Raw genomic sequence first — 17,593 nt, 5'->3', positions numbered from 1 at the left:
CTTTTTTTCTATGATTATCAATTTTTCCAAATTTGTATTTTTCATTTTTTGGCGCGAAGTAATCTGCTTAAAGTTGAACTATTCATAGAGAATTAGAATTCTTTGAAAAACTTCCAGAGACAATATTTGACCATGTCCTCATACCAACAGTTATATGTAATATGACATGACATGGTTTCGGCACCTTTTTTTCTGTATTTACGAGCCATTTCATAAATGTATTTTCATGATTCATTCAGATAGCATTTTTTTCAGATGTCAACATATATGCTTAGAATGAAACATTGCTTAAATGGGTACAGCACCAATGCGCTTTTGTGTACAACCAGTACCATTGCATTTTTATGTATTTTGGGTGGGTTTTAAAACATCATGTTTAGATCTGTTTAACGTATTTAGAACTTAGTAATGTCCTACATAAAAAAAATGGATTGGATGTTGTATGGCGTTTTAAAATCCGAAAAGGATTTTCCCGATTCATGTCCTTATTTAGGTACAATTCATTTTGCCCTTATATAGGCATAGAAATCAAGCCCTTATTTAGGCATAGCCCATGCAACCCACATACAGGCATGGCTACTTCCATCAGTTCACCAAACGTCACAACGATTTCTTCGAAAACCAGCTTAAGCCATTAGGGACTTCCCCTTGCTTGAATATTGATTTCTCCAAGAACTCAGTTTTACGATGAACATCTATTCCTTAGGGGTTCATTCATGACATTCATATGCCCGACTTTACGTCAAACATGCAAAAAACACAGTTGATGGACAGAATGTAGAACAATGTCATACATTCATCCCAGTACAAGGATCTGGGCCTAAATCCATCGTTGTTTTGCACTCCACACCACCCTGGGTTAGACACTGGCTATATGCAAATCAGCTCTGACCCTGTGCCTCATGGGAACAGTCCAGTCCGAACTACCAAGCCATGTCTTCCCCAGACCGGAATCAAGCATCCAAGGACCGGTTTCTGGCTCTCAGCCTTCATCAGCCTGGATAGCTTGACTCCCGTGGTGTGGAGAGCCTGGGACTCACGTCTGAGCATACCCAGCCCACTTGGGGTGAAAATTGCAAAAAACACAGTTGATGGACAGAATGTAGAACAATGTCATACATTCATCCCAGTACAAGGATCTAGGCCTAAATCCATTGTTTTTTTGCACTCCACACCACCCTGGGTTAGACACTGGCTATATGCAAATCAGCTCTGACCCTGTGCCTCATGGGAACAGTCCAGTCCAAACTACCAAGCCATGTCTTTCCCAGACCGGAATCAAGTATCCAAGGGCCGGTTTCTGGCTATAAGCCTTCATCAGCCTGGATAGCTTGACTCCAGTGGTGTGGAGAGCCTGGGACTCACGTCTGAGCATACCCAGCCCACTCGGGGTGAAATTGCAAAAAACACAGTTGATGGACAGAATGTAGAACAACATCATACATTCATCCCAGTACAAGGATCTGGGCCTAACAACATCGTTTTTTTGCACTCCACACCACCCTGGGTTAGACACTGGCTATATGCAAATCAGCTCTGACCCTGTGCCTCATGGGAACAGTCCAGTCCGAACTACCAAGCCATGTCTTTCCCTGACCGGAATCAAGCATCCAAGGACCGGTTTCTGACTATCAGCCTTCATCAGCCTGGATAGCTTGACTCCAGTGGTGTGGATAGCCTGGGACTCATGTCTGAGCATACCCAGCCCACTCGGGGTGAAAATTGTTTTTTGCAATTTTCACCCCGAGTGAGCTGGGTATGCTCAGACGTGGGTCCCAGGTTCTCCACACCACTGGAGTCAAGCTATCCAGGCTGATGAAGGCTGATAGCCAGAAATCGGTCCTTGGATGCTTGATTCCGGTCTGGGAAAGACATGGCTTGGTAGTTCGGACTGGACTGTTCCCATGAGGCACAGGGTCAGAGCTGATTTGCATTTAGCCAGTGTCTAACCCAGGGTGGTGTGGAGTGCAAAAAAACGATGGATTTAGGCCCAGATCCTTGTACTGGGGTGAATGTATGACATTGTTCTACATTCTGTCCATCAACTGTGTTTTTTGCAATTTACGTCAAACATGGCATTCCTAAACACCTTCAAGGTATAAATATACCTTAACTTGCTATGGCAAAGCACGGTGGTTCGGAGCAGTACGACAACCTACTTGCCCGACGCAGCTCGCTACAGCAAGTGCTGAAGGAAGCTGGCTCTCCAGCTGACGCACTGATCAGGAAGCTGCCCTCCTCTGTTGAGAAATTCAGCTCCAGAGTTTCTGACTTCCCTTGAGGGGTGTTGGGAAATCGAGTCCCGAGACAGAGATACCAGACCTCCTTCATTCTAAGGTATTGAGCTGATTAGAACTTAGAGAAACCTTTGGTAGATTTTTGGCAAAAACTAAACCTATGCTAAAGACCATACTTACTTCTTCGCTCGTACTAGACCTAGGTTAGGTACATTGGGGTAGACGTATTTTAGAAGCATCAGTTAAGTATTTTAGCCTGTGTTAATTATGTATGTATTTGTATATGACTTAGAAACCATACAATGCTATTACAGTATTATTTTATAATACTATTCTCGCTGTACGCATTATACTTTGCATTCTGTCTAACAATTGTAGCAGTTCACCTCTCATTCATGAGAAAGAAGGCTGTTCAATAAACCTGTTATTGAAAACGCCCGGCTCACTATTTCTCTGCAACTCTGTAGAAACGAAGCATGCATGATTGAGTGAGTGAAATTACCTATCTATTGTTTCCACAACTCTGAAGATAGTTATTCCAGTCCTAGGGAAGCAAAGTTATCATGTTTATGCGGTTGTCAGAAACTAATCCCTTCTTGTGAATTCGAGAAAGTTTCTAGTGACCTCTGAGCTAGCTGACACTCACAATTAAGTTTAGTATATTCGATAGAGACCTACTGACCTAATTCCTATGTCATATCTATAGGATATATTATTCCAATGTGCACAGCCTATTGGGAATATAGGAACTACACTACAGTGGGTCTTCTCTATTGTGTTTGAACAGTACTGCCTTGAATACCGCACACCCCTCCCAACATCCTCCTTCATCCCACCATTATGTACTGAGGTCACACCACCTGTATCTTCTGGAGGAAGAGTTACAGGCACTCCTAATGAAGGGTTTCATAAACCCATTTCTGAATACCAGTGAGGGGCAGGGGTCTACTCCCTCTATTGACGTATTCCCAAAATGGATAGCACACTTTGCCTGATCCTAATCCTCTGACCATTAAACAAGTTCATCTTCTAAGAAGCGCTTTAAGGCCTCATCAGGGGTAATAAGCGCTATATAAATACAATTACAACATGCCTCTATTTTCAGGATTTTTGTCATTAAAGCTTTCAAGGAAGGGTTGAAATAAATGTCATCCTTCCAAAGATGCTACCTGTATGAAACTTAAATGTCATATGCACATGACTTATGGCCCTCTGTCTGAGACTTTGCATTCCTGGGTGTTGAAATATTTGTCTTTAAAAGTGGCTTTCCTCCCAGCAGTCACTTCACTCAGATGCATTAATGAGCTGCAAACTATTACAATGGAGGAACCATACATTCAAGGTCACATACATAGGATGATTCTTCATAATAACATCAAAATCATACCAAGGTTGTCTCAAATCTTCACATCAACCAGACTATTGAGCTCCCTGTCTTTTTAGCACATCCAGAGTTGGTAGCTTAAAGGACCCCCTCACACTCTTAATGTTAAGAATGCTCTTGTATTAAATTGAGAGAACTAAACCAATTTAAAAGATATTATCAACATTCTGTAGCCTTAGTCAAACCCCACAAAGAAGCTGCTATTTGCAAACCTGGCAATCCCAGGAGCACCATCTGTATGACAAAAGAGAGTCTCACTAGCCTTTTTAGGTAATATTTCTATCTTGGCTATCTGTAAGGCTGCTACTTGGTCAACTCCACACAAGTTCACCAAGCAATATTATGTAGATGTACTTGCATGCCAATGAGCTGTAGTTAGGCAAGCGGTTTTAAGCATACTTTTTCAAATAACTGCATGCTAACCACCACTTTTTTCAGAGAGACTGTATGTGTATCTACAGCCACACATGCTACGAACAAAAAAGCTTACTTACCCTTTAATCATTTATTCATAGTGTGTGGTGCTGTGGATTCACATGCACCCACCCTCCTCCCTGAAAGCTAGCAATGATCACACATTTGATATGTTTTTCATGTATTCTTACTTTCTTATTATTAGCATCCTCTGCCTTTGACAACGCATTGCACTTACACTACTCAGCAGCTGGGTGGCAAAAAAACTATTTTAGGTGGAGACGTACTCATGAATTCTGGGACAAAGGGGGAGTCACAACAGGTGTAGTGACTTTAATTTCATAAAGAAAAAAGTTGCAAATGTCCGGGCCCAGCATTAGATAACAGGAGTATGCAGAACATGCAAATGTATAGCACTGCTCTCTACGAATAGATGGTTTCTTAGTAAATAACATTTCTTATTTCCAGTATACGTAGTAGATGCATGGAAGACACTCTCAACAATATGGTGGAGACAAATGTTAAATACATTTGAAAAAGCCTCTGAACAGATGCAGGACCAATAATATTGAAGCAGTAAGAGTATATCATGTTATCATATTGGGTTTTTCTCTAAAGAGCAGGTTACTGTATAGACATTGAACATGAATGGCATTTATTTCAACTCACTTTCTGTGTTAACGTTGTTCATTATATTTCATGGTTCCTTGTATTATAATGCAAAATTAAAATTAACATGTATTGGATGAAATGTAAACCCTAATTTAAAAATATCAATCTTTTACCCACTTTAGGGCCTGGTGTAACTTCCAGTACTTCTCCAAGTATCCTAGCTATGCTGGAGACATTGCAAAATGCTCCCCATTTGGAAATGCACAAGGACACAATTAGGTGGCTTCTAAAGGTAAATTTATATGATGTTTATTTCCAGTTAATTTAGAGCTATTTGTAAATTAATTATTTTATACTCATGGACATGCAGTTTCCTCACCACTTGAATATTCTGAGGTGTAAGACTGGATCCCAAAACTTTTCAACAGTGCTTCTACGCCAATAGGTGGTGATTGGCTCCATCTCAGTGTCAGGTACCAGGTATCACTCCCCAGAGGCATATAGCACTACCCTGACGTTAGTTCCCTTTGTCCCCACACCCATCAGCGCTCTCCTTATAACATGTTTGCAACAACATTTGAAATGTGCAAGGCTTGGCATGATGTCTCCATCTAAAAAGTAAAGTCCCTGTTATTCCTGTCACGGAGAAATGTTCATTTATGAGCCATACAATTCTGTTTGTGGTGCCCGGCGGTCAAAGCACGATTGTAAGACATGCAATTAGTGCAACCTCATGCACTCCAAGGCCATAAAGGAACAAGAATCAAAGCCGATTATGGTACTGGCACAAAAGTGCCAGACTCTGTGCCATTCATGCCTGAGATCCAGGTAATCTCCTTCCTTGAAATTCTCAAAAGAGAAGGGGAGGAAGCCTTAGAAACAGTTCAAGTAGAGGGACATTGCAAAGCACTGGCAGGATGCTCGCCCTCCTAAGCTACAGGAGTAGTCCAGGTGGATGGACTATTGTACCAGAGCTCAGAAGGTGATTTACAAATGAAGTGGCTGCAAAAGAAAGCACAAGATGTTGTGGGGACTTGGACTTCTAGAGACTTGGCCACTTAAAGCACCAACAGACTTATAAATCATTGCCTTTTTTATTCCTTTATACACTGTGTATTTCGGACATGGGATGCTGTTTCTAGGTAACTCTGCGGTGTTTGGTGTCACAGTTATGTTGTATTGTTGGTTTTTATCTATGAAAACAGTAAAAATATATATTTAAAAAGAGACTGCCCAGGTGACTCCACACCTAGGAGCTGTTCCCCTCCTCCTTTAGCAACTCGTATGAGCTAAAATTGGTTGGGTTCACAGAGGTTGCTGAAGTGGCGTCACCAGTCCTCCTCAGAGCATTCCCCCAACCACGACTGGAGCAACACCAGCATCCAAACTTCTTCAAGTAGCCCCTCACCACAACCAAAATGAACTCCAGTGCTGACAACAGCTTCGTAGATCATGCCAAAGTCCAAGACAGTTTTGATGCACTCAAGGAAGCAGGCCCAGAGATTGATGGAGGAGGCTCCTTGCCCAGGGATTAATATTAGCAACAATAGAAATACAACATTGTTGGCAGGGACTCATACTATGACCAAATTACATATGTTATAGACCACAATGATGATGATAGTGCCCTCCACCAACACAAGACACAACTGACTATCTTGCTATGTAGAATGCAAATTACCTTTGGCATTCGATTCCACCCTCTCTGGTAGTGGTATATTTTAGGGCTGTGCCAAAAAAAAGGCAGAGAGGTACTGGAAATGCCACCGGAGGTGGATGAAAATAAAGCCAACTTCCCGACTGGGATTCTAAAACCAGCTAATGAAACGTTAGAGCCCATGCTTACATTCTAATGGGGACTATTAAGGTTGCATGAGCAAAACCCTCTTCCACTCCAGCTGTGGGCATACAGATTGCCCGTCACACAGGCTTATCTCAGGGAATCTAGCTAATCCATATCTAGGAAGCCTGGTAGTGCAAGCATCTTCTTGAGCAAAGCAGAACCGAGGAGTCAAAATACATTAGAAGCTAAGGGAAGAGAAGGTTTTCTCCTCATGGTGCTCAGATCCAGATATACCTCATGCCAGGTACACCCATGTACTGTGGATGATAACACAGATGGTAGTGCTCAGCCTCCTGATTCTTTTGTTTGAAAATCTGCTGAAGTCTTTTGAGACGGCAAGAATGCTGTGAAACAAATACAGAAGGTGGGACTTAATACTGTGGATTCTGTTACTAGGTCCATGGGGGTCTTCAGAGGTCATCAGACTCCTTACCAGGCTCTGTTCTATTGGCTTTTCTGGGAACGTCTGGGTGAATTTAGTGAATAAACAGTGCGGTAGATTGTGCACTCTTGTTGTAATCCAATGATCCTGCTATGCTTGAATTATGCCTGCCTAGCATGTAACGAATAAGTGTGTAGTGGCCAAGTTCCTGAGGCAACTTGGATTCAAGCGTGCACTGCTATGTGTGATATAATTCAATTAAACCAATTATACCAATTCTTAATCATTTCTTTCAAATAATTTTTTACTTATTGTTCTTTTCAACATATAAACAAGAACAATTCAATTCATTTGTACATTGTACATAAACAAAAATGCAATATTACAGAAATGTATGCAATCATTTTATGCTTTAGGAACTTGAGAGGAGCAACGCCCACTGCAGTCTAACGTCTAAGCGGGTTGTGTGAATAGCAGGTCTTGCGAAAACGGAGCATCAAGATTGGGAACTCTTATAGACTGCAGTGAGAAGTTTGACCAAGGGGTCTACTTCGGTCAAACAAGGCTTTTTTTTACTCTTCTGGGAGGTACATTTAAGGATGAGTGGTTTCTTGAAAAGTAATTGTATGTGTGCCCCTCACGAAGGGACAGTTTGTCCCGAAATGCATTGGGCAGTGCTCCTTTCAAGCCCCTGAAGCATAAAATGATTGCATACATTTCAATAATATTCAATTTTTGTTTATGTACTATGTACAAATGAATTGAATTGGACTTGAGTCCAAGTTGCCTTAGGAACTTGGCCACTACACACTGGGACACTTTATTGGACATACCCTTTGATGGGTCTCGCAACTTTAATTCAGTTGAGCGCCCCGTTCGCTGTTTCGGCAAACGGGGATGAGCCACAGCTCACTCCCTAGAGTTGGCGTCCTCTGCTGCCAGTTTCACATGTTCTAACAAAAATTTTATGGCCACTCGAGAGGGATGCCTTTTTGTCAGCAAATTTTTCAGCCAGTCCAATAGCCACGCCAATTCTTGCAGCAGTACTAGGGCCTAAATGGGTCCAAGCCCAGACAAGCGCTACAGCCATCCTACTCCTGTTTGTTCTCTTAAGCACCACTCAGGATACCGCTTTAGTTTTCTCTCAGCTGAGCACATGAGGCGTATGGGGCAACATTTAAAGATTTGGCAAGCCATAGAGAGATAGATCTTTGGGTCCTTTACTGTGCCATCTACCCCAGCATATGGGTGTATCTAGCTTGAGGTATTTCTGATGTATAATTTTACCTTCAGATTCCTCACCTGTAAAACGACCCCAGACAGCAGACTTGATCCAGAAACTTCAAAACTACGAGGTCACCAGTAGAGGGCGCTGGACTCGGCCTGCACTGGATGTGATGTCGGGTGATGCAACTGAGACAAGATAGCACCCCCTCACGCACCGTCAGTTCACTTTTTTCTGTGCTTTTGACATGCATCCAGAGCTTCAACTCTGAGAAAAAGCTCCTCATAAATTCTTATCAAGCAGTACAAAACAGAATGTCTCCCTCTAGGAAGTCTGGGTTCAAACCCAGCAGTCCTTTGTGAGGGACAAATATCCATCACAGATGCCCATGCCCTCTGACATGTGGTGTTAAGGACCTGCCCACGACACTGTCGCTTTCCTCAATCCTCAGCATAAACCTAAGGGGTGAAAACTCAATAAAGTTTAAGGGGTATAAAAAGGAACTCCAGTGCTGACAACAGCTTCGTAGATCATGCCAAAGTCCAAGACAGTTTTGATGCACTCAAGGAAGCAGGCCCAGAGATTGATGGAGGAGGCTCCTTGCCCAGGGATTAATATTAGCAACAATAGAAATACAACATTGTTGGCAGGGACTCATACTATGACCAAATTACATATGTTATAGACCACAATGATGATGATAGTGCCCTCCACCAACACAAGACACAACTGACTATCTTGCTATGTAGAATGCAAATTACCTTTGGCATTCGATTCCACCCTCTCTGGTAGTGGTATATTTTAGGGCTGTGCCAAAAAAAAGGCAGAGAGGTACTGGAAATGCCACCGGAGGTGGATGAAAATAAAGCCAACTTCCCGACTGGGATTCTAAAACCAGCTAATGAAACGTTAGAGCCCATGCTTACATTCTAATGGGGACTATTAAGGTTGCATGAGCAAAACCCTCTTCCACTCCAGCTGTGGGCATACAGATTGCCCGTCACACAGGCTTATCTCAGGGAATCTAGCTAATCCATATCTAGGAAGCCTGGTAGTGCAAGCATCTTCTTGAGCAAAGCAGAACCGAGGAGTCACATCCAGTGCCTTAGGAACTTGGCCACTACACACTGGGACACTTTATTGGACATACCCTTTGATGGGTCTCGCAACTTTAATTCAGTTGAGCGCCCCGTTCGCTGTTTCGGCAAACGGGGATGAGCCACAGCTCACTCCCTAGAGTTGGCGTCCTCTGCTGCCAGTTTCACATGTTCTAACAAAAATTTTATGGCCACTCGAGAGGGATGCCTTTTTGTCAGCAAATTTTTCAGCCAGTCCAATAGCCACGCCAATTCTTGCAGCAGTACTAGGGCCTAAATGGGTCCAAGCCCAGACAAGCGCTACAGCCATCCTACTCCTGTTTGTTCTCTTAAGCACCACTCAGGATACCGCTTTAGTTTTCTCTCAGCTGAGCACATGAGGCGTATGGGGCAACATTTAAAGATTTGGCAAGCCATAGAGAGATAGATCTTTGGGTCCTTTACTGTGCCATCTACCCCAGCATATGGGTGTATCTAGCTTGAGGTATTTCTGATGTATAATTTTACCTTCAGATTCCTCACCTGTAAAACGACCCCAGACAGCAGACTTGATCCAGAAACTTCAAAACTACGAGGTCACCAGTAGAGGGCGCTGGACTCGGCCTGCACTGGATGTGATGTCGGGTGATGCAACTGAGACAAGATAGCACCCCCTCACGCACCGTCAGTTCACTTTTTTCTGTGCTTTTGACATGCATCCAGAGCTTCAACTCTGAGAAGGGGTGAAAACTCAATAAAGTTTAAGGGGTATAAAAAGTTGTCCTAAAATAAGGCAGTATTTATTCAGATTTTCAAACAAGGCCAATACGTCTTTCGAAGTGTCAGTCACTACCTCGGGGCCAAGCAAACTTTGCATAAAGTTGCTCTATTATTGTGTGTATGCAATGTGTCTCTTCAAAAATCAGGTTCCTCAAAGGAACGTACAAAGTATTTGTTTGTGAGTGCAACAAAGTAACTGGCATAGTTCCATTCCAGAAATTTTGTTTTGTCAGTATCCCAAGGGGTATTAAGGAACACAAGTCCATTAATGAACACAAGGCCAAACTTTTTACATCCCAGTATATGGGTGACGATGTCTCCGTAACCTCATCGCTCCCATTCTCAATCGACATAGTCAGATCAGAAAAGACAAAAATACAAGGATAAGAATTGGCCTTGAGGTAGGTCACCTTGTCCTCAGAGCCGCTGCTGCTCCTTATTCCTACAGAGGATGTTCTGTGCTGCTCTGCTTCCCCCGTGGAACTAGCTCTGGATCGCCTGCTCTGGCGCTTCCTGACTTCTCTACAACGGTTGTGCATCCAGCTGCAATCCTTAACACTATGTTTTGGGCCCAACGAAGGCTTAACATTTTCCACTCTTTATGTCCTTTGGAGCGGACGCCGAAGCCATACTCCTTCGATCCCTCAGTACTTTTAATGGCGCCTCAGCTGGTTCCATGGACTGTGCCGATATTGCCTCCACCACCATCGCCAACTCCACCACCACCACCTCCTCTGGCCACTGATATCGCGCCGCAACCCGACGTCCAGCCGCGAGTTCACACTCGTTGAGAGGCCCAGAGACTTATAGAGGAGGAAGCATTTAGAGCAAATGTTCGGGACTGACTCTGATCCAGTGGCGTATTTCTCTGAGGACAACCCAATCCAAGACTCTCTGGATTTCCAAGGCCTGTCATCTGCAAGCGGTTTGGACACCTTGCCTGAGCTCGCTATGGATTACCCCACCAAGCCACCTACGCCAGAGGTTGTCTCCCTTCACAAAGTAATGCTAAAGACTGCTGAGGTGTTGGATCTGAAATTGCTCACCACTGAAACCTAAACAAATGTCCTCACAGAGGTTCTTCTTCCTTCTACGATCTCAGCCGAGCCCCTTCTCCGTTTAATGACGCACTGTGTGACTCAGTGCTGGCAAGGGAGAAACCTTCCTCATCACCGGTGTTAAATTGTCCTGTGGACCTCCGTTATTGTTCCTTCCACCGCGCTCTTGAAAGCCTAGTTATACAAGTGTCCTGTTCAGGGGTGCAATCCGGTGGAATCTTTCTCACAGCCCCTTCTGACAATTAGTCAAAGTACAGGGAGGCTTGGGGAAGGAAAATCTTTTCAGCTTGAAGCATGACCATAAGGCCACTCAAAGCCAATTGCCTGCTCACTGGTTCCAACCATGTGTTATGGGACATGGCACATGTGTTTTTTTCCCCATGCCCCCCCCCCCCTGATATGACAGAGCTTTTTCAAAAAGTGATTGTGAATGGCCAGAATGCTTCGCAGCACATAATAAAATCTGGATTGGATATAACAGATTCGGTAGCACGGGTGATGGACACCTCGATCTCAGTGCTAAGCCATGAATGGCTCAGGACAGCAAATTTCTTTCCAAATATTCAAGCTAACTTAATGACTCTTTCATTTGACTGCGTCTGTCTCTTCAGGGACAAAGCTGACTACCCTGGAGAGATTTAGGACCTGCAAAGCCACTGCCATATCGTTGCAGTCTTCAACCACAAAAGATTGCAAAGAATGTTGCCATTTTTGAGGCTTTGGGAGAGGTTTCTCCTTTTGTTGACGCCAGTACCCACTGTCACTCCTGCAAGAGCAGCAGAACCCACTTGTCAGACAATACCTAGTCTGTGGTAAAGGGAAAGGCTGAAGATCTACCTTGCAACCTTCCTCCTATTCCTCCACTCCTGTGCCTCAGGGAAAGCAGCCCTGGTTCCCTTCCTCAACCCCACGCGCAGCCTGTGGGAGGAAGAGTGTCCCATTTTCTACCAGCCTGAAAGACCATCACTTCGGACCAGTGGGTCTTATAAATTGAAGAGAAAGGTCTAATCCCTCCCCTTGCAACAGGTTCTACCTCCCATTCCACCTCTCCCCTCATTCTCCCTCCTGATCATTTGGCCATTCTGCAGCAGGAGCTGGCAGCTCTCCTTCTCAAAGGAGTAGTGAAATTAGTGCGAGAAGGAAATGGGCCAGGGTTATTACACATGTTACTTCCTGGTATTCAAAAGGGTGGCGGTCTGCGCCCTGTCCTAGATCCCAGGAGACTTAACTTCTTTCTCAGAAAGGAAAGCTACAAGATGCTGACCCTAGCTCAAGTTCTACCGGTGATGCAGCTTGGAGATTGGATGTTGTCCCTGGACCGGCAGGATGCGTACTATCACATCCCTATCATGCAGCCTCATTGGAAGTACTTGCGGTTTGTGGTAGGTTCTACGCACTACCAATTTGCAGTACTACCCTTTGATTTGACATTGGCAACTTGAGTCTTCACAAAGGTTATTTATGGCTGTGGTTGCAGCCCAACTTGGACGGTTGGGCATTCCCATTTTTCCATATCTGAACAGCTGGCTCCTCAAAGCCAGGTCGCCAGAATTGGTGTTGCGCCATTTGATGTCGACGGCATCTCTGATGTTCGTACTGGGCGTTTCGATCAACGAGCCCAGATTTCACCTGTGGCTCTCTCAAGGACTCCAGTTGATAGGTTTGTTACTGACCACTAAGCTTCTTTGCACCTTCCTATCTTAACAGGTAGTCAAAGACATCATGGAGATAATTCTGTTCACTGAACTAGGCACAAAAATTCCTGTTCTGTAAGTTCTGCGATTCCTAGGGCTACTGGCTTCCTGCATTGTCCGATTCACACGTGTAGGTTGGTGGGGCAACAAGGAAATACTAACGCATGGGATGGCCTCACTGATCCTCTGGCCGTGGCTACACTAGTGGCAGAGGCCTCCACCCTGGGGTCGGGAGCTCATCTGGCGAACAGGTGGCTCTGTTCTCCAGAGGAGCAGGTGCTTCAACTCAACTTGCTGGCACTCAAAGCCACCCTCTCCTTCATTGTTGGTTTTGATGGAGAACACAGCAGTGATATGGCATATCAAGAAACAAGGGAGAGTAGGGTCTCACCTCCTTTGTCTTGAAGCATTGAGACTATGTTCTTAGGCACACCGCTAAGAGATATGGCTCACTGTCAATCACTTAGAGGGGTCTCTGAATGTCAAAGCTGAAAGCCTGAGCCAGTGTCATCTTGCCGTTACTTAGTGGCATATTCTGCTGGATGTAGTCCAGGATATTGCCTCCCAGTGTGGCACTCCTCAGGTGGACTTACTCCCCTCCTCGCAAAATGCTTGTTCTGCACCCCCAGTATCCCTAGAGGGATGTATTTCAGTTAAGGTGAAACTTTCAGCAGCATAATGCGTCGTTGCTCACCATACCCCCCCCCCCCCCACACACCTTGATCCCTGGATTTCTGAGGAAGATTGCTAAGACCGGGCCCACGTCATTCTCACTCATACCTCTGGATTGTCTGAGTAGGGTGTGGTACGCGGGCATTCTGCGCTTCTCCACTTGTTCCCTACTTCACCTTCCAGGCAGGCCAGCTCTCTCTGTCAGGGGACTAGTTCTGCACTCTGTTTGAGACCTCCACCCACATGCTTGCAGATAGAGCAGGGACAACTGAGCTCCTTTCATTTGCCTCTGGCGATGGTAGACATCATCTTATCTGCACATTGCCCCTCCACTAAAGCAGTCTATTCCGGCAGATGGGCAATTTTGTTGCATTGTGTGTGAACAATGGTGTAGGTCCCTTGCAGTCCAGGTTATCCCATGTGCTGCAATCTGGATTTACCCTATCTGAGAGAGGTTGTGCCATTAGCAATTTGAAAAGTTATTTAGCTGCCTTGTCTGCTTTCCTCTGACTGCTGTATCAGCTAATCCCTGTTTAAGTACCCCGTTGTCATGTGTTTCCTCAAGGCCTGGCCAATCTTTTTCCTCCCACTCTCTTTGTAGTTTGTCAATGGGACTTAAATTTGGTACTTATATTTTTGATGGGGACTCAGTTTCAGCCCCTTCACAGTTGTATCCTTTATATGTTAACTCTCAGGACTGTGTTTTTGGTTACAATAACGTCTACTAGGAGGGTCAGTGTGTTACAAGCCTTTCGCTGTCATCCTCCTTTCACTACATTTTTTAGGATTTTAGGAGAAGTTGGTGTTGCGAACCAGGGCAGCTTTCCTTCCTGAGGTAGTCACTCCCTTTCATCTTGACAAGTCCATCACTCTTCGACCCTCTACCCTTCCCCATATCCCACAAAGGAGGAGTGGCTGCATTGGTTAGATCCTAGGCGACCAGTCAACTACTACCCAGACAGCACCAAGGAATATGTGTTGGATGATTGGCTTCTGTGGTGTCAAAACGGGAAAGGCAGTTCAGAAAAGGACTCAATCAGGATGGATCATCCTCTGCATTAAAGCTTGCTATTTCTTGGCCAAGTAAGAGACGCCTGAGGGGGATCCACACTTATTCCACCAGAGCCAGATCTACCTTTAAAACGCCGGGCATTCCAATTACAGATATTTCTAAGGCAATGGCTCAGGCATACCTATGCACATTTACAAAACACTACTTAGGTGTGAAGAGCTGGACTTCCTGATGTATTCCTCTATCAACCCTCCTCCTTAGTAGGGTATTGCTGTAGAATCTGTTCACAGGGGAGGAAGTAGGGTAGAAGTACCCATCTGAAGAAAAAGTTTCATAACTGCACTATCTTTCTGGTGGATAATCTATCTACCTGCAGATTCCTCACTGACCCGCCTGCCTCCCCCTTTGATTTATAGACACTGTTAATAAGATCCCATCTTGCATTCATTTGTTACTGCAAAATTTACACTGATGTCGTTTTGCCTTCTTGCCTCAAAGGCTTGAAAATAATGGAGGGTAACTGATGTCAGATTACAGCGTCGGGGTTGTTATGCACTTTACTTACTGGTCCCTAAAAAGGACGGCGGTATACGCGCTATCCTGGATCTCAGGAGACTGAACTTCTTTCTCAGAAAGAAAAACTTCAAGATTCTTGCCCAAGCTCTACAGGCATTGGAGTAAGATTGCCAAGACCGTGCCAATGTCATTCTCAGAGCATTGAATTGGCCGAGTAGGGTGTGGTACGCAGACCTTCTGCGCTTTCCCACGTGCCGCCCACTTTGTGGAGACTAAATCTGTTCTCTGGCCAATCCGAGTCCCGCTGCTTTTTGACAATGGTAGTCGAGGCAGTTAACCCAGTTTTGAATAGGCTTTTGAACATTTTATTGTCGATAACCTGGAAACAGGAGAAATTGGTCCCGCTTCTCAATTTACCCTCTATGGACCCCAATATGATGTCATATTTTAGAATGATATCGCTTTTTCCAGCGATATCTAAACTGCTTGAGAAGCTGATAAATTAGCAGCTTTCAGAATATCTAGAAAATAATAAGTTACTTCACTCTAGCCAACCTGGATTTCGCTTTAAGTATATCATGGAGATGGCACTGTTTATAATGTCTGAATACATCAAATTGACTCTGGATCACGGCGGGAGAGCTTTATTTATTTTACTAGCGTTAGACACTGTGACTCATGCTATCTTTTACTGTCTCTCATATTTAAGGGTTGGGAGGCTTAGCCCTTGGTTGGTTTAAATCGTTCATGGATAATAGAGGACGATCTGTGTGGTTGACCTCTCTTTCGGTCAGGGTTCCTCAAGGCTCTTCTCTCAGTTCAACTTTGTTTAACTTCTATCTAGCCCAGCTGGCTTCTGTGGTTTAAACCGTTTAGATTCAAGGTGATGTTTTACGCCTATGACTCTCAGCTGCTCCTCTTTTGAGAAGGGAGCTGAAGCTTCATGTGTACCTCTTGAGACATGTCTTCAGGCATTCTTTGAATGGCTCTGTGCTAGTCACCTTATGTGTAACATGTATAAGACTGAGAGTTTGTTTTGGTCTTTCCTGTTGTAGGAGACTAGCTAAGTATATGGTATACACCTTTTGGTGATACACCAGCCAGTCAAGGAAACTCTTAGTGATAGTGTCAAAGGTCCCTGATAACCAAATCTCTCAAGGGGTAGCTGTGGAGAGATTCGACGGCTTATTTCGGGAGGATGTAAAGCGGGTGCATTTACCACACAGTCAGTCTGTGAAGATTACACAAGAAAGAACCGCACCAGTGTTTGAAAAATACTCTGGTACTTTTTACACACATTAGATTTCCTTTGGTATATCTCCTACCTGAAGATAACAGTACACAATAAAATATACTTCAAATCAGGTAAGTAAAGCTCATAAAACACATGGGCCCCTATGGGGGGGCAAAACCATACACCCCAAAAAATTGAATGCCAGGTAAGTACCCGAACAAGTCAACCACCCAATGATCTGTGGACCAGGGGAAGCAAGAAACCACCAACGGTAAGTGGCTAGGATTCACAAGGCGCCCAGGTGCAGAGGTGTTAGGCCGAATTAAAGTCCATAGGATAACGTGGGGAAGTCGCAGTTGGAGTTTTACGTTTCACAACCCTTCCCTGAGGACCTCGAGGGAACCAATTAGAAGAAGGTAGGTTGGAGGACACCCCCGCCTGTGGATACCCAGGGAACCATGATACCCACACCAGTGCATATGTGCGAAGTTGTATCGGAATAGCCAGTTGAAGTCATTGGAGGGACTCAGTTGACCGGCGCATACAGAGTCTTTTGGAAAAATTCTGTGGAGCCCAAACGTGAATCCTGGATGAGAAGTACCTTCAGAGAAACAGTACAGAGTCCAAACCACCTGGAGGTGTCCAGGAGAAGCAGGAGCACAATGTCAGTCCTTGTCGGAGGTACTTTGCTGTGGCACGGAGGTCTTGAAGATGCCGCTGTGGAGCCCAGGTGATGATGCAGGAACACAGGAGTCATCCAAGAGCTGCCCCACGCCAGTCGAAGATGGCAGAAGGGTCATTGGCCAGCAGAACCACCAACACGCTTTGGCAAACCCAACAAACGTGTTGCGGGAAACCATTCTTAGTTGCAGAACCTCAAGGTCTGAGGGACTCGCCCACCACAGGTAGCAAGCAGGAGAGCCAGCAGGAATGTATGGAAGACCCGGAGTACCCTCAGACAGTGAGTCGCAAGGAGGCCTCAGCAGCACAGCAAAGATGGAGGCCCAAGTGGAGATACAAGGAGGAAGTCGCTTTTGCAGCAGGGAGATGCTTGAGGCTGAGGCTTCTTTGTGCTCAAAGATATTTGGACTGGAGAGTCAGCAAGCCTTGGCAACATCAGACAGACGTGGTGCATAGGGATGCAGTTTCAGCAGCTCCACAAGTTGCACAGAAGACTATGAGAAGTTGGCCTGATATATGATGCTCACTAATTCTAGTGATCACCTTGTATCAGTCCAAACAACCCTTATGGTGATTGGTTGTAAGTCAACCTGATAGACCAGCTATCCTAGTAGCGTGGACAAAAGCAGTCTTTAGGCTAAACTCTTTTGGCATGTGAAGCCAGCTGTTTTACCACAATATAACCCCTTGAATACCAGATGAAAGGACACCACACAGGTTGTTATGAAAATAAACGATATATTTATTAATAACAACACCTCTGAACTCTATGA

General features: G+C 44.7%; 1 protein-coding gene across 2 annotated transcripts in view; it reads left to right on the top strand.

Moving 5' to 3' along the window:
• The window catches only part of UBR2 (ubiquitin protein ligase E3 component n-recognin 2), a 1,610,484-nt gene that overhangs the window by 847,789 nt on the left and 745,102 nt on the right, over positions 1 to 17,593 (top strand). For both annotated transcript variants that reach the window (XM_078649714.1, XM_078649715.1), the window contains exon 27: positions 4,830 to 4,939. In XM_078649714.1, coding sequence (XP_078505840.1) covers positions 4,830 to 4,939 — 110 coding nt within the window. The remainder of the gene's footprint in view (positions 1 to 4,829; positions 4,940 to 17,593) is intronic.

Source organism: Lissotriton helveticus, chromosome 6 (genome assembly GCF_964261635.1).
Source record: "Lissotriton helveticus chromosome 6, aLisHel1.1, whole genome shotgun sequence".
In the NCBI taxonomy this organism is placed as follows: domain Eukaryota; kingdom Metazoa; phylum Chordata; class Amphibia; order Caudata; family Salamandridae; genus Lissotriton; species Lissotriton helveticus.
Note: the sequence above shows the minus strand (reverse complement) of the source record. Positions and strands in the feature narration are given on the sequence as shown.